The 24,389-nt window shown below is 47.2% G+C and overlaps 1 protein-coding gene across 3 annotated transcripts in view; it reads left to right on the top strand.

Moving 5' to 3' along the window:
* The window catches only part of tle3a (TLE family member 3, transcriptional corepressor a), a 92,861-nt gene that overhangs the window by 39,969 nt on the left and 28,503 nt on the right, over window positions 1-24,389 (top strand). For 2 of the 3 annotated variants that reach the window (XM_041849870.2, XM_045207900.1), the window contains 2 exons: window positions 1,625-1,687; window positions 2,278-2,382. In XM_041849870.2, the coding sequence (XP_041705804.1) occupies window positions 1,625-1,687; window positions 2,278-2,382 (168 nt within the window). The remainder of the gene's footprint in view (window positions 1-1,624; window positions 1,688-2,277; window positions 2,383-24,389) is intronic. The other variant, XM_041849871.2, reaches the window with a different exon arrangement.

The following is a 24,389-nucleotide window of genomic DNA, read 5'->3' as shown; positions in this document are numbered from 1 at the left end:
TGGGCCTTAGTTCCAGACAGACAGACAGACAGGCCTGAGACCACACTCAGACAGACAGACAGGCCTGAGACCACACTCAGACAGACAGACAGGCCTGAGACCACACTCAGACAGACAGACAGGCCTGAGACCACACTCAGACAGACAGACAGGCCTGAGACCACACTCAGACAGACAGACAGGCCTGAGACCACACTCAGACAGACAGACAGGCCTGGGACCACACTCAGACAGACAGACAGGCCTGAGACCACACTCAGACAGACAGACAGGCCTGAGACCACACTCAGACAGACAGACAGGCCTGAGACCACACTCAGACAGACAGACAGGCCTGAGACCACACTCAGACAGACAGACAGGCCTGAGACCACACTCAGACAGACAGACAGGCCTGAGACCACACTCAGACAGACAGACAGGCCTGAGACCACACTCAGACAGTGTGCATGTTTGACATACTAGACTACTAATCACCTTGCATCCCAAATGACTACTCATTATTTAATAAAAATTAGCGAGTCTATCTTGCTATTCATTACAGAAAGGGTTGACCACTAGCCAGACCTTCAGAAAGGGTTGACCACTAGCCAGACCTTTTAGAAAAGGTTGACCACTAGCCAGACCTTTTAGAAAGGGTTGACCACTAGCCAGACCTTCAGAAAGGGTTGACCACTAGCCAGACCTTTTAGAAAGGGTTGACTACAAGCCAGGCCTTCAGAAAGGGTTGACCACTAGCCAGACCTTCAGAAAGGGTTGACTACTAGCCAGACCTTTAGAAAGGGTTGACCACTAGCCAGACCAAGGGCTGACTGAGACCTTCAGAAAGGGTTGACCACTAGCCAGACCTTTAGAAAGGGTTGACCACTAGCCAGACCTTCAGAAAGGGTTGACCACTAGCCAGACCTTCAGAAAGGGTTGACCACTAGCCAGACCTTTTAGAAAGGGTTGACCACTAGCCAGACCTTCAGAAAGGGTTGACCACTAGCCAGACCTTTAGAAAGGGTTGACCACTAGCCAGACCTTTATGGCCCATCTCCAGACCCAGTTTGCACTCTGATATACCCTGATGTGTAATTATGTTCTGTGTCATTTCGTCAAACTATAAATGTAAGTAGTGTGGTCAGTCTGGGTTGTTTCAGGTCGGGTGGCGTGTGTGTGTGTCGGCAGTTAACAGACAGTTGACATGGCAGATGGAACAGTTAGGGTAAGAGGAAGGAGTTCAGCCAGTCGGAGTGAAAGAGGATAGAGGATATACACACACACACACACACACACACACACACACACACACACACACACACCGCCTGCCGCCTCGTGTTCCCTCTTGTGTGGAGTGGAGTGGAGAGAAGAGCACTCACTCATCATTTAGTCAGTCTGCCCAGCTGTTCTCACTTCTTCTACATCCACCCCCCCGGTCTCACCCTCTCTCTCTTTCAGTGTGTAATGTTTTAAATATCTCTCATGTCAATATCATGCGGTTTAGAGAGGATGTTGAGTCAAGTACTTTTGATTGCTGCCCGCAGCAGTAATTGCCATAATCGCTGTAAATATTAGCGTACTGACAGGGTTGCGTGAAGTCATTCTACTGCCTATGTAATTTCGTCATCTTTTTGTTTTTCAGACAGAGATCGCCAAGCGGCTCAACGCGATTCTAGCTCAAATTATGCCTTTCCTGTCACAAGAGGTGAGTGTTTAAAATGGCCTTTGTTGATAGTGTCACATTGTGGAGTGTTAAAATTAGAGGTGATCACTTAGAGGTAGTTATGGTGCTTATTTAGTCAAAGACTCCATTGGGAAAACTATAACTTTCATACCTTTTGAACAAGGTTAGATGCTTTTGAATAATTGTGTGGCAGTTGTCCCTAATTCAAATGTATCCACTTGTGTGAATGGAATTGTGTGTTTAAATTGTCAAGCACAATCTATCAATGTCGTCTAGATTGGTGTTTCCAGTTGTGAATGTAAAGTGTGTCATTGTGCGTGGGAATGATGAGTCCCATTTCCAGGTCAACTCTGTTTTTTGTTTCTTTACAAAATGTAGGGTTGCAAAATTCTGGTAACTTTCCCAGGTTTTCCAGAAATCCCAGTTGGAAGATTTCTGGAATCAGATGGGAATAAGCATGCAATCTGGAATCCTCCAATCAGTATTTCTGGAAAACCAGGGAATTTTGGGAAAGTGACCATCATTTTGCAACCCTACAGCTGTCTAGATTATGGAGTGTAACCAATGAAGAGTCTCCTAACCATTTTCCTCTGTGTTTCTCCCCCCTATAGCACCAACAGCAGGTATCCCAGGCAGTAGACAGAGCTAAACAGGTCACCATGACTGAGCTCAATGCCATCATCGGGGTACGTGGGATTCCCAATCTGCCTCTCACCGTGTGTAAACATTATTTTTTTTTACATCTTTCATTTATTAAACATCAGCTAGGCCAGGGACAAACCTGCATTAACGTGACTACTGACTACACATTCTAATGTAATGTTTAGAACTACCTGTATCTAGCGGCTGGCCTTGCCAGGTCTCGTCTGGCAACAGTTACACTGATTAGCAGACACAGGACGGTGAATTACACATTGTTACAAAGTAATATTAATTACAGATTATTAATGTAGTTCAGTCTCCACCTACTGCAGTTTTGCCTTTGTCATGGATTATTTGTAAAGGACATGTTGATATTGTTATGTTGTATCAGTACTGTAGTTGACCTGCGGTATATGCTACAGTGTAGGGATGGATGCTACAGTGCAGGGATGGATGCTACAGTGTAGGGATGGATGCTACAGTGTAGGGATGGATGCTACAGTGCAGGGATGGATGCTACAGTGTAGGAATGGATGCTACAGTGCAGGGATGGATGCTACAGTGTAGGGATGGATGCTACAGTGTAGGGATGGATGCTACAGTGCAGGGATGGATGCTACAGTGTAGGGATGGATGCTACAGTGCAGGGATGGATGCTACAGTGCAGGGATGGATGCTACAGTGTAGGGATGGATGCTACAGTGTAGGAATGGATGCTACAGTGCAGGGATGGATGCTACAGTGTAGGGATGGATGCTACAGTGCAGGGATGGATGCTACAGTGCAGGGATGGATGCTACAGTGTAGGGATGGATGCTACAGTGTAGGGATGGATGCTACAGTGCAGGGATGGATGCTACAGTGCAGGGATGGGTGCTACAGTGCAGGGATGGATGCTACAGTGTAGGGATGGATGCTACAGTGCAGGGATGGATGCTACAGTGCAGGGATGGATGCTACAGTGTAGGGATGGATGCTACAGTGTAGGGATGGATGCTACAGTGTAGGGATGGATGCTACAGTGCAGGGATGGATGCTACAGTGCAGGGATGGATGCTACAGTGTAGGGATGGATGCTACAGTGTAGGGATGGATGCTACAGTGCAGGGATGGATGCTACAGTGTAGGGATGGATGCTACAGTGCAGGGATGGATGCTACATTGCAGGGATGGATGCTACAGTGTAGGGATGGATGCTACAGTGCAGGGATGGATGCTACAGTGCAGGGATGGATGCTACAGTGTAGGAATGGATGCTACAGTGCAGGGATGGATGCTACAGTGCAGGGATGGATGCTACAGTGTAGGGATGGATGCTACAGTGCAGGGATGGATGCTACAGTGTAGGAATGGATGCTACAGTGCAGGGATGGATGCTACAGTGTAGGGATGGATGCTACAGTGCAGGGATGGATGCTACAGTGTAGGGATGGATGCTACAGTGTAGGGATGGATGCTACAGTGTAGGGATGGATGCTACAGTGCAGGGATGGGTGCTACAGTGCAGGGATGGGTGCTACAGTGCAGGGATGGATGCTACAGTGTAGGGATGGATGCTACAGTGCAGGGATGGATTCTACAGTGCAGGGATGGATGCTACAGTGCCGGGATGGATGCTACAGTGCAGGGATGGATGCTACAGTGCAGGGATGGATTCTACAGTGCAGGGATGGATGCTACAGTGCAGGGATGGATGCTACAGCGTAGGGATGGATGCTACAGTGTAGGGATGGATGCTACAGCGTAGGGATGGATGCTACAGCGTAGGGATGGATGCTACAGTGCAGGGATGGATGCTACAGTGTAGGGATGGATGTTACAGTGCAGGGATGGATACACTAGACTGGGCTGTCTGTTGCAGTAGCTATCAGTTGTGTGTTTATAAACTCTGCTATCCTCTGTACCTGTGTGTGGGTATAGATGAGAGGCGTGTGACTAGCCTCTGCTGTATCCTTGTGTGTTTTATAAATGAGGGCCGAGTCGGGACGGCTAGCAAGCGCTTCAGACCCCCGCCTCTCCCTCTCTTCAGACCCCCTCCCTCTTCAGACCCCCGCCTCTCCCTCTCTTCAGACCCCCTCCCTCTTCAGACCCCCGCCTCTCCCTCTCTTCAGACCCCCTTCCTCTCCAGACCCCCTCCCTCTTCAGACCCCCGCCTCTCCCTCTCTTCAGACCCCCTCCCTCTTCAGACCCCCGCCTCTCCCTCTCTTCAGACCCCCTTCCTCTCCAGACCCCCTCCCTCTTCAGACCCCCTTCCTCTCCAGACCCCCTCCCTCTTCAGACCCCCGCCTCTCCCTCTCTTCAGACCCCCTCCCTCTTCAGACCCCCGCCTCTCCCTCTCTTCAGACCCCCTTCCTCTCCAGACCCCCTCCCTCTTCAGACCCCCGCCTCTCCCTCTCTTCAGACCCCCTCCCTCTTCAGACCCCCCTTCCTCTTCAGACCCCCCGCCTCTCCCTCTCGTCAGACCCCCTTCCTCGTCAGACCCCCTCCCTCGTCAGACCCCCTCCCTCGTCAGACCCCCTCCCTCGTCAGACCCCCTTCCTCTTCAGACCCCCTTTCTCTTCAGACCCCCTTCCTCTCCCTCTTCGCGCCATACTGTATGGCCACCGTTTAGCTCCGACCCAACTGTTGTGATTGTTTTGTTTATTTTTACTTTATTTTCACAAAATGTATCTGCTATCATTTCTTACAACCGACGAGAACTTTTGAACGTCAGCTCTGCAGTAACTTACCTCAAATCCGGCTTCAACTTCGACTTCGACTCATCTGCCCTGGGCTCGTTCTGTAATTCCGACCCAAATGTCAGGTGTAGTGTCGAGTAACGTTGCTAATTATGCTGTGATGACCAAGGAGGACCCGCTGACGCTGTATTTTCATCATAAGGTTTATTCATAACAAAGGGTTACAGCGTCGATTTACAGATAACTGCAGATACCCGGAGAATAATCGCCCCATCTCTAATATGATTATTCTGTCTTCCTTTCTCCCATCTGTGGTATATATGCTATGTAATCTGATATGGGTGTTCCCCTACAGACCAATCACCTTCTCCACACAACAGACTTCCTCTGTTCTATGGTGTGTCACTCTAAAACGACTCCCTCTAAAACTGAATAAACCTCCTCTCAGGTTCCACTTGAAAACATTAGCAAAGTCATAATTCTTCATACACTACACAGGCTACCCAAGAGGAAACGCCAACGTTAGAGGCAAGAGAGGGGGGATCCTGGTGAGATTAAGGCGAAGGGAGAATTGGCCACCTTTTCTCTCCATTCTACTGGCCAATCACTTGATAATAAGAGGATTGATCTCCGATTGCGGATTTGCTACCAACGGGGCTCTTGAAACTGCAATATTCTCTGCTTTTCTGAAACATGGCTCTTGGACAAGATGGTCTCCATTCACCGTGCGGCAGGTAGGTTAGTGGTTAAGAGCATTGTGCCAGTAACCGAAAGGTCGCTGGTTCTAATCCCCGAGCCGACTAGGTGAAAAATCTGCCGATGTGCCCTTGAGCAAGGCACTTAACCCTAATTGCTCCTGTAAGTCGCTCTGGATAAGAGCGTCTGCTAAATGACTAAAATGTAAAATGTAAATGTAAGCCGGGCAAATCGAGGGGGGGAAGCGTTTGCCTCTTTATCAACAACAACTGGTGTGCTGACTCGAACGCGGTGGAAGTGTCGACCCATTGTTCACCCATCTTGGAATACCAGATGGTCAAATGCCGACCCTTCTACCTCCCGTGGGAGTTTTCAGCTGTTATCGTGACTGTTGTATACATTACACCTCAGGACAAGAAAAATAACAAGCTGGAACTTAACAAACTGTACGAGGCTGTAACCAAGCAGGAAAACTTAAACCCAGAGGTTGCTTTTCTGGTTGCCGGCGATGTTTATTCTGCGTCATTAAGACACGTGCCCTGCTTCCATCAACACGTCTCCCTCGCCACTAGGGGCCGATGAAGTCTTAGACCGTTGTTTATTCTACCCACAAGCAAGCATAAAAGGCCCTCCCTTGTCCGCCATTCGGCAAATCAGGTCGTGACTCTGTACTCCTGCTTCCTGTTTACAAGCAGAAGCTCAAACAGGAATTTACCCGTGACTCGCTCCATTGAAGAATGGTCATCAGAATCAGAGAGTATGCTACAGGACCGCTTTGCTAGCTCTGATTGGAATATGTTCAGAGACTCCGGCGATAACATTGACGAGCTAACCACCTCCGTCACCGGCTTTATTAGAAAATGCATCGGTGACGTTGTCCCCACAGTGAAGGTTCTCTGCTTCCCCAATCAAAAGCCCTGGATTAACACTGAGGTTGGCGCTAAGCTAAAGGACAGGGCTATCGCACACAGGTCTATCACAGCCAACCCTGAGACTAAGGCTGAGGACAGGAACAGGAAGTCCCACTATGACCTCCGCAGAGTCATCAAACGAGCAAAAAGGACAATATAGGAATAAGGTGGAATCGTATTCCACAGGCTCCGCCTCCCGCCCCATGTGGCAGGGGCTACAGTCCATTAGGGATTACACCCAGCCGTGATCTGCCCAACCATGCCTCCCTACCCAGATTAAACTCAATGCATTTTAGGCATGCTTTGGTGCATCAAGTCTGACACCAACAGGCTCCTGAACAGCTTCTATCCCCACGCCGTAAGGCTGCTGAATAGCTAACAGAATGGCTACACGGACTGTGAGTTGACCCTTGGATTTTATTCTTATCTTTATGCACACTCACACAAACACTCAATCCATCATTTGCTCACACACACATAATATTCACATACATTTATACTGACTCAACACACACGCACACCGACTCACATGCAATTATTTATATAGTATGCTTGCTTACTTTATTGTGTTCTTCTTATTTCTTATTTTATATCTGGTGTGTGTTTGTTCTACCTTGTAATTTGTAGTATTTGTAGAATTACAGCTTGCAAGAAAGGCATTTCACTGTACTTGTCAGACCCCCCCCTCTCTAGTCCTCTCATGGTTTAATTGTCTATAAGGTTTTAATAAGGATTCTCAGCTCATCCCTCACTGGCTCACTGCTGACCTGGATAGGATAGCTGTTAGTACTGCAGCTGGTGGTGGGAATTACAGACAGGGGGGTGAGAAACAACACAAGGCTGTCGGTTCTTCCGCTAGCCTGGTGCTGCAGCCACAGGAGGCCTGACACAGCATACACAGGGGGTGCTAGGCTGGTGCTGCAGCCACAGGAGGCCTGACACAGCATACACACTTAGCAGTCAGTCAGCCAGCTGCCAGATGTCGTCCCCACAGTGACCGTACGTACACACAGCCAGCCAGCTTACAACACAAGCTACGTAGCCTATACAGTAGGGTGGTTTACCAGGGGTGTTTCAAATCACATTTTATTTGCCACATGCGCCGAATACAACAGGTGTAGACATTACAGTGAAATGCTTACTTTCAAGCCCTTAACCAACAATGCAGTAAAAAAAAAAAAAAAAGTGTTAAGTAAAAAATAAATAAGTACAAAATAAAAGCAAATAACTAAAGAGCAGCAGTAAAATAACAGTAGGGAGGCTATATACAGGGGGGTACCGGTACCGCTTGCCGTGCGGTAGCAGAGAGAACAGTCTATGACTAGGGTGGCTGGAGTCTTTGACAATTTTGAGGGCCTTCCTCTGACACCGCCTGGTATAGAGGTCCTGGATGGCAGGAAGCTTGGCCCCAGTGATGTACTGGGCCGTACGCACTACCCTATGTAGTGCCTTGCGGTCGGAGGCCAAGCAGTTGCCATACCAGGCGGTGATGCAACCAGTCAGGATGCTCTCAATGGTGCAGCTGTAGAATTTTTAGAGGATCTGAGGACCCATGCCGAATATTTTCAGTCTTCTGAGGGGGAATAGGCTTTGTCGTGCCCTCTTCACGACTGTCTTGGTGTGTTTGGACCATGATAGTTCGTTGGTGATGTGGACACCAAGGAACTTGAAGCTCTCAACCTGTTCCACTACAGCCCCGTCGATGAGAATGGGGGCGTGCTCAGTCCTCTTTTTTTTCCTGCAGTCCACAATCATCTCCTTTGTCTTGGTCACGTTGAGGGAGAGGTTGTTATCCTGGCACCACACGGCCAGGTCTCTGACCTCCTCCCTATAGGCTGTCTCATCGTTGTCGGTGATCAGGCCTACCACTGTTGTGTCGTCGGCAAACTTAATGATGGTGTTGGAGTCGTGCCTGGCCATGCAGTCATGGGTGAACAGGGAGTACAGGAGGGGACTGCGCACGCACCCCTGAGGGGCCCCCGTGTTGAGGATCAGTGTGGCAGATGTGTTGTTACCTACCTTTACCACCTGGGGGCGGCCCGTCAGGAAGTCCAGGATCCAGTTGCAGAGGGAGGTGTTTAGTCCCAGGATCCTTAGCTTAGTGATGAGCTTTGAGGGCACTATGGTGTTGAATGCTGAGCTGTAGTCAATGAATAGCATTTGCACGTAGGTGTTCCTCTTGTCCAGGTGGGAAAGGGCAGTGTGGAGTGCAATAGAGATTGCATCATCTGTGGATCTGTTGGAGCGGTATGCAAATTGGAGTGGGTCTAGCGTTTCTGGGATAATGGTGTTGATGTGAGCCATGACCAGCCTTTCAAAGCACTTCATGGCTACAGACGTGAGTGCTGTGGGGTCGGTAGTCATTTAGGCAGGTTATCTTTGTGTCCTTGGGCACGGGGACTATGGTGGTCTGCTTGAAACATGTTGGTATTACAGACTCAGACTTGAAAATGTCAGTGAAGACACTTGCCAGTTGGTCAGCACATGCTCGGAGTACACGTGCTGGTAATCCGTCTGGCCCTGCGGCCTTGTGAATGTTGACCTGCTTAAAAGTCTTACTCAAATCGGCTACGGAGAGCGTGATCACATAGTCATCCGGAACAGCTGATGCTCTCATGCATGCTTCAGTGTTGCTTGCCTCAAATCGAGCATAGAAGTGATTTAGCTCGTTTGGTAGGCTTGTGTCACTGGGCAGCTCGCGGTTTTGCTTCCCTTTATAGTCTGTAATAGTTTTCAAATCCTGCCACATCCGACGAGCATCAGAGCCGGTGTAGTACGATTCAATCTTATTCCTGTATTGACTCTTCGCCTGTTTGATGGTTCGTCGGAGGGCATAGCGGGATTTCTTATAAGCGTCCGAGTTAAGAGTCCCGCTCCTTGAAAGCGGCAGCTCTACCCTTTAGCTCAGTGCGGATGTTGCCTGTAATCCATGGCTTCTGGTTGGGGTATGTACGTACGGTCACTGTGGGGACGACATCATCGATGCAGCCAGTGACTGATGTGGTGTACTCATCAATGCTATCGGAAGAATCCCGGAACATATTCCAGTCAGTGCTAGCAAAACAGTCCTGTAGCTTAGCATCTGCGTCATCTGACCACTTTTTTTATTAATCGAGTCACTGGTGCTTCCTGCTTTAGTTTTTGCTTATAAGCAGGAATCAGGAGGATAGAGTTATGGTCAGATTTGCCAAATGGAGGGCGAGGGAGAGCTTTGTATACGTCTCTGTGTGTGGAGTAAAGGTGGTCTAGAGTTTTTTTTCCTCTGGTTGCACATTTAACATGCTGGTAGAAATTAGGTAGAACGGATTTAAGTTTCCCTGCATTAAAGTCCCCGGCCACTAGGAGCTCTGCCTCTGGATGAGCGTTTTCCTGTTTACTTATGGCCTTATACAGCTCATTGAGTGCAATCTTAGTGCCAGCATCTGTTTGTGGTGGTAAATAGACAGCTATTTTGGTAAATAGTGTGGTCTACAGTAAATAGTGTGGTCTACAGCTTATCATGAGATACTGTAATGACGCTCCAGGAGAGTGAGGATCCATTTGCAGTTTTATTACAATCTGGGTCGTACAAACAGGGTCAATCGCCAGCAGACACAACAGTAGGGATAAGGCAACTCGTAATCCAGGTACAGGCATAAGGTCAGGGCAGGCAGCAAGCTTACCAAAATCAGTCCAGTAAAGAATACAGTCCAGGGCAGGCAGCAAAGAATCAAGGAGGGAAAAACAGTCCAGAGTAAATCCACGGGCAGACAGACACAGGCGAAAAACGCACAGAAATGATCACCAGGGTAAACAAGACTTCGCAAGGGGAGAGAGTTTGAGAGCACCTAAATAGTCTACTGATGGGAGTCAGGTGCAACGGTAATCAGAGCCAGGTATGTGGGAAATGTAGTTCAGGGGTTTAATACTCAGGAGAGGGTTCCCTCTGGTGGTGAGCAGGAGGAACAGCGGGAGTCTCGTTTGTGACAGAGCCCCCCTGCGAGCGGCTCCTGACGCGAAGAGGCGAACGACGCCGGGGTCTTCCTCGAGGTCGGGGCCCGGGTTTCTCCGGGTGCGTCCTATGGAACTCAGTCATGAGTGCGGGGTCGAGTATGTCCTCTGTATTAACCCAGGATCGCTCTTCCGGTCCGTACCCCTCCCAATCCACCAGATATTGGAGGAGCCTGCCCCGCGTCTGGAATCGAGTAGATCTCGAACCTGATATGCCTCCTCGCCGTCCACCAAGATGGGTGGGGGGCCCTGATCACTGGTCTGCTCCTCCTCCTCCGCTCTCGGACCACCAGCGGGTTTGAGAAGTGATACATGAAAAGTGGGAGAGATACGATAATTAGAGGGTAATGCCAAACGGAAGGAAACTGGTGTAATCTGTTTAACAATTTGGAAGGGACCTACATACCTGGGACTGAGTTTCTTGCAAGGAAGTCTGAGGCGTAGGTCTCGAGTGGATAGCCAGACCCATTGACCTGGAGTATATTCGGGATTGGGGCGACGGTGACGATTGGCCTGCAACTTCTGTCTCCTGACAGCACGTAGCAAGTGGGTGTGAGCCTGACTCCAGATGTCCTCGCTTCTCTGGAGCCAGTCGTTGACAGAGGGTACCTCGGTGGGTTCCCCTGACCATGGAAATAGGGGAGGTTGGAAGCCCATTACACATTGGAATGGAGTTAGACCGGTGGAGGGTTTCTGGAGTGAGTTCTGTGCATACTCCGCCCACATGAGGAATCGACTCCAGTCTGCTTGGTTCTGATGACAGTAGGCTCTGAGAAACCGGGTGATCTCCTGATTGAGGCGTTCTGTCTGACCATTAGATTGTGGGTGATATCCTGAAGTGAGGCTAATGTTGATGTTGAGTTGTTGGAAGAATGCTGACCATACTCTGGATGTGAATTGGGGCCCCCGGTCCGACACGATGTCCTCAGGCAGGCCATAGAAGCGAAACACAAGGTTGCACATGAGTTCGGCTGTTTCCAATGCTGTGGGCAGTTTGGGAAGTGGAATCAACCGGCAGGCCTTGGAGAAGCGATCTATGACAGTGAGTATTGTGGTGTTCCCATTGGACTTGGGAAGATCGGTAATAAAGTCTATGGCAAGATGGGACCATGGTCGGTGGGGAACTGGCAGTGGTTGCAGTAGGCCCGATGGTAGTTGTCTGAGATGTTTGCTTGTGTTACAGGTGGTGCATTCGTTAATGAATTTTATTGTGTCTGCCCGCAAGGTTGGCCACCAAAAGCTGTTCTGAAGCAGGTGAACAGTGGCAGCGATTCCAGGATGACCGGAGCTGAGTACGGAGTGAACTTGCTGTAGCACTTTCTGACAGAGATCCTGAGGTACAAAAGTTTTGTTAGGGGGGCATTCGGGAGGAGGGGTCTTTTGTGAATTGGCCTGGGTGAGCTCTGTCATGATGTCCCACTGAATAGGGGCCACGATTAATGACTCAGGAAGCAGGGTTTCCTTGGATTCAGTGGGAACTACACCGTCGTGTTGGCGTGATAATGCGTCTGCTTTGGTGTTCTTTGAACCGGGACGATAGGTAACGGTGAAGTCAAATCGTGTAAAGAAGAGAGCCCACCTCGCTTGTCTGGGATTCAGTCTCTTGGCAGATTGCAAGTATTCCAGATTCTTGTGGTCAGTTAGAATCACAAACGGGTGTTTAGCTCCCTCCAGCCAATGACGCCACTCCTCCATAGCTGCTTTCATGGCCAACAGTTCTCGGTTCCCGACGTCGTAGTTCTGTTCGGCTGGACTAAGTTTGCGGGAGTAATAGGCGCACGGATAGAGCTTGAGTGGGGATCCGTGCCGCTGTGAGAGGATGGCTCCAATGCCCGTATTAGGAAGCGTCCACCTCAACTGTAAACGGGATTTCAGGATTAGGGTGGTGGAGGATGGGGGCAGATGTGAAACGTGACTTGAGTTCTGCGAAAGCCTCCTGTGCTGTAGTTGACCAGGTGAGGTGTGGTGCATTTCTCTTAGTCATAGAGGTTAAGGGAGAGGCTACCGAGCTGAAATTCCCTGATGAAGCGTCGGTAGAAGTTCGCAAATCCCAAGAAGCGTTGTAACTCCTTTAAGGTTACTGGCAGTGGCCAGTCTAGAACGGCCTTGACCTTCTTCTCGTCCATGGCGACTCCCTCCTGGTTGATGATGTAGCCCAAGAAAGACGTGGAAGTCTGGTGAAATTCGCACTTCTCTGCTTTGGCGTATAATTGGTGATCAATGAGTCGTTGTAATACTGTTCTCACGTGTTGCACGTGTTCCTCATAGGTGTTGGAATAGACGAGAATGTCATCGATGTAAACAATTACCCAACGATTAAGCATGTCCCGAAAGACGTCATTGATAAACGACTGAAATACGGACGGACTATTGGACAGCCCGAAAGGCATCACCAAATACTCATAGTGCCCAGTGCTGGTAGAGAAGGCTGTCTTCCATTCATCACCGTCCCGGATGCGAATGAGATTGTAGGCGCTGCGGAGGTCCAGTTTGGAGAAGTACTTGGCTTTGCGGAGTTGTTCTAGGGCAGCTGGTACCAGCGGTAAAGGATATCAAACTTGACGGTGATGTCGTTGAGACCCCGGTAGTCGATACAAGGGCGTAGGCCACCGTCTTTTTTTTAACAAAGAAGAAGCCAGAGGCTGCAGGTGATGTCGACGTTCTAATGAACCCCCTTCGAAAGTTCCTCCTCGATGTAGTTGTTCATGGCTTCTGATTCGGGTTGTGATAGGGGAAGATTCGGCCCTTAGGTGGTGTTGTGCCTGGTAATAGTTCGATGGAACAGTCGCTTGATCGGTGGGGGGAGTTCCATCGCCTTGGTCTTGCTAAAAGCTTCGATGAGGTCAGAGTATTCAATAGGAAGAGTGGGGGAAAAGGACCGGCTTGTCCCTTTAGCGTGACGGTCTGAATGGAGAGTGAAGGGCTGCCAGTTAAGCAGTTGGAGTGACATGACGGGTCCCATTTGATGATACGACCCTCCCTCCATGAGATGAGGGGATTATGTTGACGTAGCCAGGGGAGTCCAAGAATAACCGGGTTATGAGGTGATGAGATGACGTAGAAACGAATTACCTCAGTGTGAAGGGTACCGGTCTGTAGTTGAAGGTCCACGGTGGTGTGCAGGACCCTCCCATCGCGAGAGGCCGTCCATCTAGCGCTCCACTGCCAATTGAGAGTTACAGGAGATTAATGGGAGTTGTTGTTGTTGGGCAAACTCGTGAGACATAAAGTTCCCCGGCTGCTCCTGAGTCTAATAGAGCTGATGTGGATATATGATTGCCCTCTAGAGATAATACTATAGGTACTTTGATGCAAGAACTGGAATGATGTGCTTGAACACAAGGACTCACCGAAGAGGGATTACGAGGAGGTGGTCTTGTGGGGCAAAACGCCCTCAGATGGCCCGGTTGACCACAATAGAGGCAGAGATGTTGACGTGTGCGGCGTTCTCGTTCTTCCGGAGTCAGGTGAGTATATCCGAGCTGCATGGGTTCAGTTTGAGACAGAGTGACCGGGTATTGTGTGCTGGTGGGTACCGTTCTGAGTGGACGACGTGAACGAATCAGATTGTCAATCTGAATGGTTAGTTCGATGAATTGATTCAGCGATTTCCCTTCATCTCGGCAGGCCAGTTCGGATTGCAACTCCAAGCTGAGTCCCTTGCGAAAGAGCAGTTTAAGTGTGCTCTCCACCCAGTCGGTTTGAGCTGCTAGAGTGCGAAATGTCAAAGCATATTCTGCTGCGGTATTCCTGCCCTGGCTCAACGCAAGTAGTCGGTCATCAGCTCTCCTACCTCCTCCGGGTGTTCAAATATTTCCCGAAGCGTTGAAGAAAGGTACCAAACGATGGAAAAGCAGTGCCATCCTCTCTCCAAACCGCCGTCACCCACTCTAACGCCTTGTCAGCGAGGAGTGAGCATACCAAGGAAATCTTGCTGGCATCGGTGACATACATAGCTGGTTGTTGATCAATGAATAATGAACATTGCAGTAGAAATCCCTTACTTTTAGTTGGGTTGCCGTCGAACTTATCAGGGAGAGCCAGACGTGGGTTAACTGTGAGTGACGGTGGTGGAGAAGCGCCACACTCGCGTTCGGTGGAGGAGGGGCTGGGTTTGTTAGCGACACCGGCAACCTCTGTAGCGTCCTGACGAGTTCCTCTGTTACTGTAGTTAAATGGGTTAGCTGCTGTTGATGAATGGCGAGTTGGTGAGCTTGAGTGGAGATCTCCGTGGACATCTGAACCAGAGCTGCTGGATCGTGTGTTGGCGAAGTCTTCTGTAATGACGCTCCAGGAGAGTGAGGATCCATTTGCAGTTTTATTACAATCTGGGTCGTACAAACAGGGTCAATCGCCAGCAGACACAACAGTAGGGATAAGGCAACTCGTAATCCAGGTACAGGCATAAGGTCAGGGCAGGCAGCAAGCTTACCAAAATCAGTCCAGTAAAGAATACAGTCCAGGGCAGGCAGCAAAGAATCAAGGAGGGAAAAACAGTCCAGAGTAAATCCACGGGCAGACAGACACAGGCGAAAACGCACAGAAATGATCACCAGGGTAAACAAGACTTCGCAAGGGGAGAGAGTTTGAGAGCACCTAAATAGTCTACTGATGGGAGTCAGGTGCAACGGTAATCAGAGCCAGGTATGTGGGAAATGTAGTTCAGGGGTTTAATACTCAGGAGAGGGTTCCCTCTGGTGGTGAGCAGGAGGAACAGCGGGAGTCTCGTTTGTGACAGATACTCTACCTCAGGCGAGCAAAACCTCGAGACTTCCTTAGTATTAGATTTTATGCACCAGCTGTTGTTTACAAATATACACAGACCGCCACCCCTTGTCTTACCGAAGGCAGACGTTCTATCCTGCCGATGTAGCGTATATCAGCCATAAGACTGCTGAACAGCTAATCTAATGGCCACCCGGACTATTTGCACTGACATTTTTTACGCTGCTTCTACTCTCTGTTTATTATCTATGCATAGTCACTTTACCCCTACCTACATGTAGATATTACCTCGACTAACCTGTACCCCCGCACATTGACTCGGTACCGGTAACCCCTGTATATAGCTTCGTTATTGTTTTTTTATTGTTACTTTAATTTTTTGACTTCAGTTTATTTAGTAAATATTTTCTTAACTCTTATTTTTCTTAAATCTGCATTGTTGGTTAAGGGCTTGTCAGTAAGCATATCACGGTAAGCTCTACACCTGCTGTATTCGGCGCACGTGACAAATAACATGTTTTCTATATATGGTCCATCCTGACAGTTTTCCAGTCCTTTGAATCATTTAGCATTCATTTGATCTCTCTGTCGTTCGGGGGAAGTGTGTACTAAATAAACTGAAGTGTAGTGCTGTTTGTGACTACTACCTAGGCAGCATTAGTAATTCATGTAAGAGCGGCTGTACAGCAAGCAAGGTGTGGTGAGGGAGCGTGTGGGTGGTGAGGGAGCGTGTGGGTGGTGAGGGAGCGTGTGGGTGGTGAGGGAGCGCGTGGGTGGTGAGGGAGCGCGTGGGTGGTGAGGGAGCGTGTGGGTGGTGAGGGAGCGTGTGGGTGGTGAGGGAGCGTGTGGGTGGTGAGGGAGCGCGTGGGTGGTGAGGGAGCGCGTGGGTGGTGAGGGAGCGCGTGGGTGGTGAGGGAGCGTGTGGGTGGTGAGGGAGTGTGTGGGTGGTGAGGGAGAATGCCAACCGAATACTATGAAGGAGAGAAACCAGCCATCTGTAAGACTAATATCTGATCTCTAATTGGTGGAGAGGAACCAGCCATCTGTAGGACTAATATCTGATCTCTTATTGGTGGAGAGGAACCAGCCATCTGTAGGACTAATATCTGATCTCTAATTGGTGGAGAGGAACCAGCCATCTGTAGGACTAATATCTGATCTCTTATTGGTGGAGAGGAACCAGCCATCTGTAGGACTAATATCTGATCTCTTATTGGTGGAGAGGAACCAGCCATCTGTAGGACTAATATCTGATCTCTAATTGGTGGAGAGGAACCAGCCATCTGTAGGACTAATATCTGATCTCTAATTGGTGGAGAGGAACCAGCCATCTGTAGGACTAATATCTGATCTCTAATTGGTGGAGAGGAACCAGCCATCTGTAGGACTAATATCTGATCTCTAATTGGTGGAGAGGAACCAGCCATCTGTAGGACTAATATCTGATCTCTAATTGGTGGAGAGGAACCAGCCATCTGTAGGACTAATATCTGATCTCTAATTGGTGGAGAGGAAGTGGAGGGTGATGGCTGGTAATAGGATGCATCTAGGAACTCCATCTATCTTGATATCATGTCTTTTTTTTTTAGGTGTTTTGACTGATTTCATGACAGTGCTAATATGGCAAATATTCGCTAGCTAGCTTAACAACTGTAACGATGTATTTGAGAGACAAGTGCTCATTGTGCAAATGTTTTCAATAAACATTTGGAGACAAAATATAGTTTACATGTCAACAATCTAAGCCAACTCTGTCTGTTTTGCCCCATAGTTACGCACGCGTCGGGAATTGTTGCTTAACAACCAACCCGTCTATGGTCATTCACATTTTAATTGAGGAACAAACCAGTGTCTGTTCTGACCTGAGAGTAGCGTCTGCCTTCCTCAGGATGATGGCACAGAAAGCACCTTCTTCCTCGTTAGTGTCAGTCGTGTGTGGAGAGCTGTACTTAGGCTAACTTTGCCCTCTAGAAAGCCCTACGATGGACACATAGATGGTGACGATAATAATGTGCCTGCCCTCTGAGTATCCCAGCCTCCCTGACTTATGATGAAGCTATGAATATAGATATTATGGGTATTCACTTGGACGAGAGTTAATTCTATAGACTGTATATCAGGGTTGTTTATCTACAGTATGGTTAATGCCTTTGTGATTATTCTCCAAGACACAGTATCACACACCTAGTGGGCCTAAGGTCTTCTCCCTGCAAATGTAAAAAACGGCCTAATATTCAGAAAAGAAAGGAGTAGCAATAAAGAATGACCTAATATTCAGAAAAGCTCCATAAATGATCTGTGATTGAGCTGAGGCTTGTAAAAGAGAGAGGGGGGAGTGAGAGAACACATACCGCCATAATAGTCTTAAGTATTGAGTGCTTGTAGATGGCTGTAATAAATGATGTCTATTGGTGGTTCCTGAAGGGTTATTTAACCTGGTTTTAACCTGCTTGCGCCTGTACTGCTAACTGTTCCTGAAGGGTTATTTAACCTGGTTTTAACCTGCTTACTCCTGTACTGCTAACTGTTCCTGAAGGGTGATTTAACCTGGTTTTAACCTGCTTACTCCTGTACTGCTAACTGTTCCTGAAGGGTTATTTAACCTGGTTTTAACCTGCTTACTCCTGTACTGCTAACTGTTCCTGAAGGGTGATTTAACCTGGTTTTAACCTGCTTGCGCCTGTACTGCTAACTGTTCCTGAAGGGTGATTTAACCTGGTTTTAACCTGCTTACTCCTGTACTGCTAACTGTTCCTGAAGGGTTATTTAACCTGGTTTTAACCTGCTTACTCCTGTACTGCTAACTGTTCCTGAAGGGTTATTTAACCTGGTTTTAACCTGCTTACTCCTGTACTGCTAACTGTTCCTGAAGGGTGATTTAACCTGGTTTTAACCTGCTTACTCCTGTACTGCTAACTGTTCCTGAAGGGTTATTTAACCTGGTTTTAACCTGCTTACTCCTGTACTGCTAACTGTTCCTGAAGGGTGATTTAACCTGGTTTTAACCTGCTTACTCCTGTACTGCTAACTGTTCCTGAAGGGTTATTTAACCTGGTTTTAACCTGCTTACTCCTGTACTGCTAACTGTTCCTGAAGGGTTATTTAACCTGGTTTTAACCTGCTTGCGCCTGTACTGCTAACTGTTCCTGAAGGGTTATTTAACCTGGTTTTAACCTGCTTACTCCTGTACTGCTAACTGTTCCTGAAGGGTGATTTAACCTGGTTTTAACCTGCTTACTCCTGTACTGCTAACTGTTCCTGAAGGGTTATTTAACCTGGTTTTAACCTGCTTACTCCTGTACTGCTAACTGTTCCTGAAGGGTTATTTAACCTGGTTTTAACCTGCTTACTCCTGTACTGCTAACTGTTCCTGAAGGGTGATTTAACCTGGTTTTAACCTGCTTACTCCTGTACTGCTAACTGTTCCTGAAGGGTGATTTAACCTGGTTTTAACCTGCTTACTCCTGTACTGCTAACTGTTCCTGAAGGGTGATTTAACCTGGTTTTAACCTGCTTACTCCTGTACTGCTAACTGTTCCTGAAGGGTTATTTAACCTGGTTTTAACCTGCTTACTCCTGTACTGCTAACTGTTCCTGAAGGGTTATTTAACCTGGTTTTAACCTGCTTACTCCTGTACTGCTAACTGTTCCTGAAGGGTTATTTAACCTGGTTTTAACCTGCTTACTCCTGTACTGCTAACTGTTCCTGAAGGGTTATTTAACCTGGGTTTAACCTGCTTGCGCCTGTACTGCTAAGTGCTTTTAACCCACATCCATTACAAGCACGCACGTAGCATAGGGACATTACAAGCACGCACGTAGCATAGTGACATTACAAGCACGCACGTAGCATAGTGATGACTCGTGCGACTGTGGATCCTCAGACTGGATGAGAAGAGAGTAAATATAGTGTGTGTGTGTGTGCGGTTTTTCACTGTTGTTTTGGATCATCACTTTGGCTGCCTGTGTGATTTTGTAAATGTTAACGCCACGTGGAATATGAATTCATCCAGAGATTATTGATGGGTTTTAGTGACAGCATGATTTAATGGTGGGAATTAGAGTTATCGGTTTCTACTGAAGGGGAATGGAAACACTTCAGTAAGTAAAGCTAAGCAACGATATGTATTCTATCCACATGTCTATGAACGTGTGCATTAAACCCTTTCCAGCCCGTCCATTGTCACGTCAATATCTCTGTGCTACAAACGCCTCTCCCACACTCAGTCTGACAGGTTATGACCAATTTTGACAGCGCAATCGTTCAGATTTGGACAACAATATCAAGGTAAGGAACTGTATATATTTTGTTTTTATGTTGGTAATGATATTTAAGTTTTAGAGTATTTTTTTTCTCCTATTGATAAGATGAGTCTGTGAAATGAACTTTTGACGCCTGGTGAGCCAACTAGCTACCAAACCCAGTAGACTTGAAAAGTAAAATCAGCTTGAAAGTGAGTTTACAATTTCAATCTGAGGCAAAGGTTAATATTATCTGATCAATGACTCCAATATTTTTTTAAGTACATGAAAAGCTTTATGAAGTGAGTCAGCAATTTAATTCCCCCCCTCAGATAATGTTAGCTATCTGTCTAGATCGCTAGCTAGCCATGTAGCTAACTATGATGGCTAGTTCATCTATGTTATTCAAGTTAAGTCACCCAAGAAGGAGCAAGGTAGCCTACTTGATTTAGCGCTCGTCTTGTCTATTTTATGTTCATGTTTTCTTTGATAACTGTACAAAAATAATATGCATTGGGTATTAGAGCTAAAAAAACAACTGGCTAGTGATTTTATACTCTGTCCCTAGCTAGCCAGCCAAAAGAGCGAGGGGTGCTGTGAAGGAAAATTGGATGGCTATTTTTTTTGCTAGCTAGTCATTAACCCCGTAGTCATCCCCTGATGACTACATGGCTATATCTCATTAGGTGTCTGTTTTATTTTTAGTATGATTCCTATCAAATATTAAGCCTTCTGGCTGTTGAATGCATGAATGAATGTAACATTATAGACTAAACCTTACGATAATAGCTTATAAATAATGACTTTGTGGTGGTCAGCTTGGTAACTAAATGTTCCTGGTCCAGCTCGTTTGCTACTTACAGGCGTACATGATCATATTATTTCAGTTATGGAGTATCAGATATGCAATTATATGACATGTTTTCTCAAATGTTATGGTGAAAACCTTTGGATAGTAAAATATGTGACTTTGTCACCTTGCAATTGATAACTGGTAGATAGACTATTCACTTTCATTGATTCCCTTTTTTTATGTGCTGAAGTGTATTCTGAATATACCTTTTTTTTGGTCAATCTTAGACAATTCTTTGGAGGGGTTGTCACTGATTTTACATTTGAAATGTTAATTTTCATTGTTTGACTTTATGTTTTGAGTTTTAGAAATGGACAGAGAAGACCAGTACCAGCGGATAATGCAGTCCCTGTCCATGAGGAGGACGACACTGAGGGCAGATGAGCTACGGGTCGTTTCTGCAGAAAGCATGCAGGATGAGGAGGACCATGGAGGAAGATGCCCTTGATGCTGAGCTACTAGGAGAAGAGGAGGATAAAGAGAAGGAGGTTGAGGAGCCAGATGAGGTTGAGGAGCCAGAGGAGGTTGAGGAGCCAGATGAGGTTGAGGAGCCTGAGGAGGTTGAGGAGCCAGAGGAGGTTGAGGAGCCAGAGGAGGTTGAGGAGCCAGAGGAGGTTGAGGAGCCAGAGGAGGTTGAGGAGCCAGAGGAGGTTGAGGAGCCAGATGAGGTTGAGGAGCCAGATGAGGTTGAGGAGCCTGAGGAGGTTGAGGAGCCAGAGGAGGTTGAGGAGCCTGAGGAGGTTGAGGAGCCAGATGAGGTTGAGGAGCCAGATGAGGTTGAGGAGCCAGATGAGGTTGAGGAGCCAGAGGAGGTTGAGGAGCCAGAGGAGCCTGAGGAGCCAGAGGAGGTTGAGGAGCCAGAGGAGGTTGAGGAGCCAGAGGAGGTTGAGGAGCCAGATGAGGTTGAGGAGCCAGAGGAGGTTGAGGAGCCAGAGGAGGTTGAGGAGCCAGAGGAGGTTGAGGAGCCAGAGGAGGTTGAGGAGCCAGATGAGGTTGAGGAGCCAGATGAGGTTGAGGAGCCAGATGAGGTTGAGGAGCCAGAGGAGGTTGAGGAGCCGCCACCTGAGGCCTCTCAGCTCTTCAACTAGAAATAATGTGTTATTGTTATGTATCATCAGGCCTTTATATATATATATATTTATTAATTAATTTTTTCTTCATATATTATGGAGTATACTAACAATTATCTATTTTCTCTTGTCTCTTCAGTCTGTCTGTCTTCTTGCTCCACGTCCCCATAAGCGTAAACGCTCCGTCTTGCCCGATAGCACGTTTCAGTCCTATGATGATGTTGGTGCACAGGCACCTGAATCCATCCCTTTCAGGCCTGAATGTCCAGTTGGTTTAGATCTTGGCAGTGTACGTCAAGCAGTTCGGTCGCCGGAAAGACTAAGGGAGATAGACTTCTTCTTGTTGTTTTTCATGCAGGCATTGGTGGCAGAGGTTTGTGGGTTCACAGATAATCAGGGTTGGGGGTCTTGTTTTTGGAGTGCCCGTTTTATATGGTGATTCCCTCGGAGCGTGGCTTGAGGTTACACCTACAGAATTCTACCGGTTTCTTGGACTGCTCATTTACACAGGATTTACCGAACTGCCTGACCTTCATCGATACTGGGGTACAAAGTCTCTTCAGGGTTTTTGTGCTAGAGCTTTCATGTTGTGTAATCAACCTCCCGAGTGGCGCAGTGGTCTAAGGCACTGCATCGCAGTGCTAGCTGTGCCACTAGAGATCCTGGTTCGAATCCAGGCTCTGTCGTAGCCGGCTGCGACCGGGAGACCCATGGGGCGGCGCACAATTGGCCCAGGGTAGGGTAGGGGAGGGAATGGCCGGCAGGGATGTAGCTCAGTTGGTAGAGCATGGCGTTTGCAACGCCAGGGTTGTGGGTTCGATTCCCACGGGGGGCCAGTATGGATTTTTTATTTAAAAAATAATAATAATAATGTATGCACTCACTAACTGTAAGTCGCTCTGGATAAGAGCGTCTGCTAAATGACTAAAAATGTAAATGTAAAAGTGCAGTAACGAGGCTAGTCAGACAGGATGGTGTTTGGAATAGGCAAGTGGTCCGCCAGCCTGCTGTAATCCACCATTACAATAGACAGATGGTTGGGGTTGACAAGTTTGATCAGTTGATCAGCCGCTACAATGTTTTGCAGAAGACCCAGAAGTTTTCAGAAAACACTTTTTTTCCCCACTGTGTTGACATTGCAGTTGTCAACGGTTACCTTTTGTCGAGGAATGGCAGTATAATCATGTAGCGCTTGGGCTAGGAAAATGGGCAAACTGGTTACTGCCAGATTACATTCAGAGAGAACCTTGCTCATCGGTTGGGAGGTATTGATGTTAATAACGGGTATCTTTTGACAGACCTTTTGTCTGTGAAAACTGTAAGCTCATCTTTTCACACACAGCACATGCCCAGTCTACAGACCCCATCTAGAAATGGTTGGCTGTGTTACAGGAAGACAGAAAGGAGAACTGGACCTGGTTTGTTTGTGTGGCACCTGAATGCAATGATGTTCACTAGTAATGCATGCATCCCTTCTCCTGCATGCCCCCTCTCATCTTACATGTAGCCCTTTCCTGCAAGTCCCCCTTCTCCTGCATGCCCCCTCTCATCTTACATGTAGCCCTTTCCTGCAGGTCCCCCTTCTCCTGCATGCCCCCTCTCTCTTACATGTAGCCCTTTCCTGCAAGTCCCCCTTCTCCTGCATGCCCCCTCTCTCTTGCATGTTGCCCTTTCCTGCAGGTTCCCCTTCTCCTGCATGTTGCCCTTTCCTGCAGGTCCCCCTTCTCCTGCATGCCCCCTCTCCCTAGCATGTTTTCTCTTTCTTATCCAAGACATCCTGCATGCCCGCCTTCCTTTATGTTTCATTCATGACTTTATTGGCCTCTGGGATGTAAAGGACTTGTAAATTGTAATGACGGTAAAATAATGTTGTGCTTTTGGAATTGTTCCTGTTCTGACTCTGTGTAATAGACGATATGCTATTTGAATTTAGAAATTGAAGTTGTAAAAGCTAATAAATTGTTGTTATATATCTTATTTGTTTCATATTTTGTAATTCCAGTTCGATTTTGATGAAAGTAGCCCTGAAATTAATGTTGTATAATGTTATGGTAGCAATTTTATATGTCTTCATTCTCAGGTTTGAATGAGACGATGTATTCCCTTAATATTATTCTTTCAATAAAGTTATTTTATTAATATTATATCACTTGTTTTTGTCTTTCTTTATCATATATAAGACTAAATGCTATTTGTAAATTGTTTTGGTGCAGCTAGGTGCTTATTGGTGCATATAGGTAGTTAATATACTATCCAGATAAAGTGTCTGATCACAGAACATTCCGTAGAATTTGAGAAAAATACCATCGGTCACTGAAATGTCTGTAATCCATCCACAGTAAAAGGTATTTCTATTCTGATTTCAGATTATCAATCCTGACAAAATAAGGAAGACAATGCGCTCAACGTTTTTCTGTATCGTCATGACAACGTTTTGTGAATGGCAGTTGTTTGGAAGAAAAGCATAGATTTTAGTATTAGATGCACATTTTCACAGGTGTTTTTTCTTGATTACCATTTGATTGATATGGTGCTATTGTATGTCATATCATTTGAAAGAGCTGATAAAATATGTATCATGTTTTCGTATCAAGTTTGACACCAGCAAATTTAGTTTATTAATGCAGACAGTTTTTTAGACAGTTTTGGGATTCATGGTGTCTCAGAGCAGAGCCTCATATCTCATGGTGTCTCAGAGCAGAGCGTCATATCTCATGGTGTCTCAGAGCAGAGCCTTATATCTCATGGTGTCTCAGAGCGGAGCCTCATATCTCATGGTGTCTCAGAGCAGAGCCTCATATCTCATGGTGTCTCAGAGCAGAGCATCATATCTCATGGTGTCTCAGAGCAGAGTCTCATCTCATGGTGTCTCAGAGCAGAGCCTCATATCTCATGGTGTCTCAGAGCAGAGCCTCA

Source organism: Coregonus clupeaformis, chromosome 26 (genome assembly GCF_020615455.1).
Source record: "Coregonus clupeaformis isolate EN_2021a chromosome 26, ASM2061545v1, whole genome shotgun sequence".
NCBI classification, from domain to species: Eukaryota; Metazoa; Chordata; class Actinopteri; order Salmoniformes; family Salmonidae; genus Coregonus; species Coregonus clupeaformis.
Note: the sequence above shows the minus strand (reverse complement) of the source record. Positions and strands in the feature narration are given on the sequence as shown.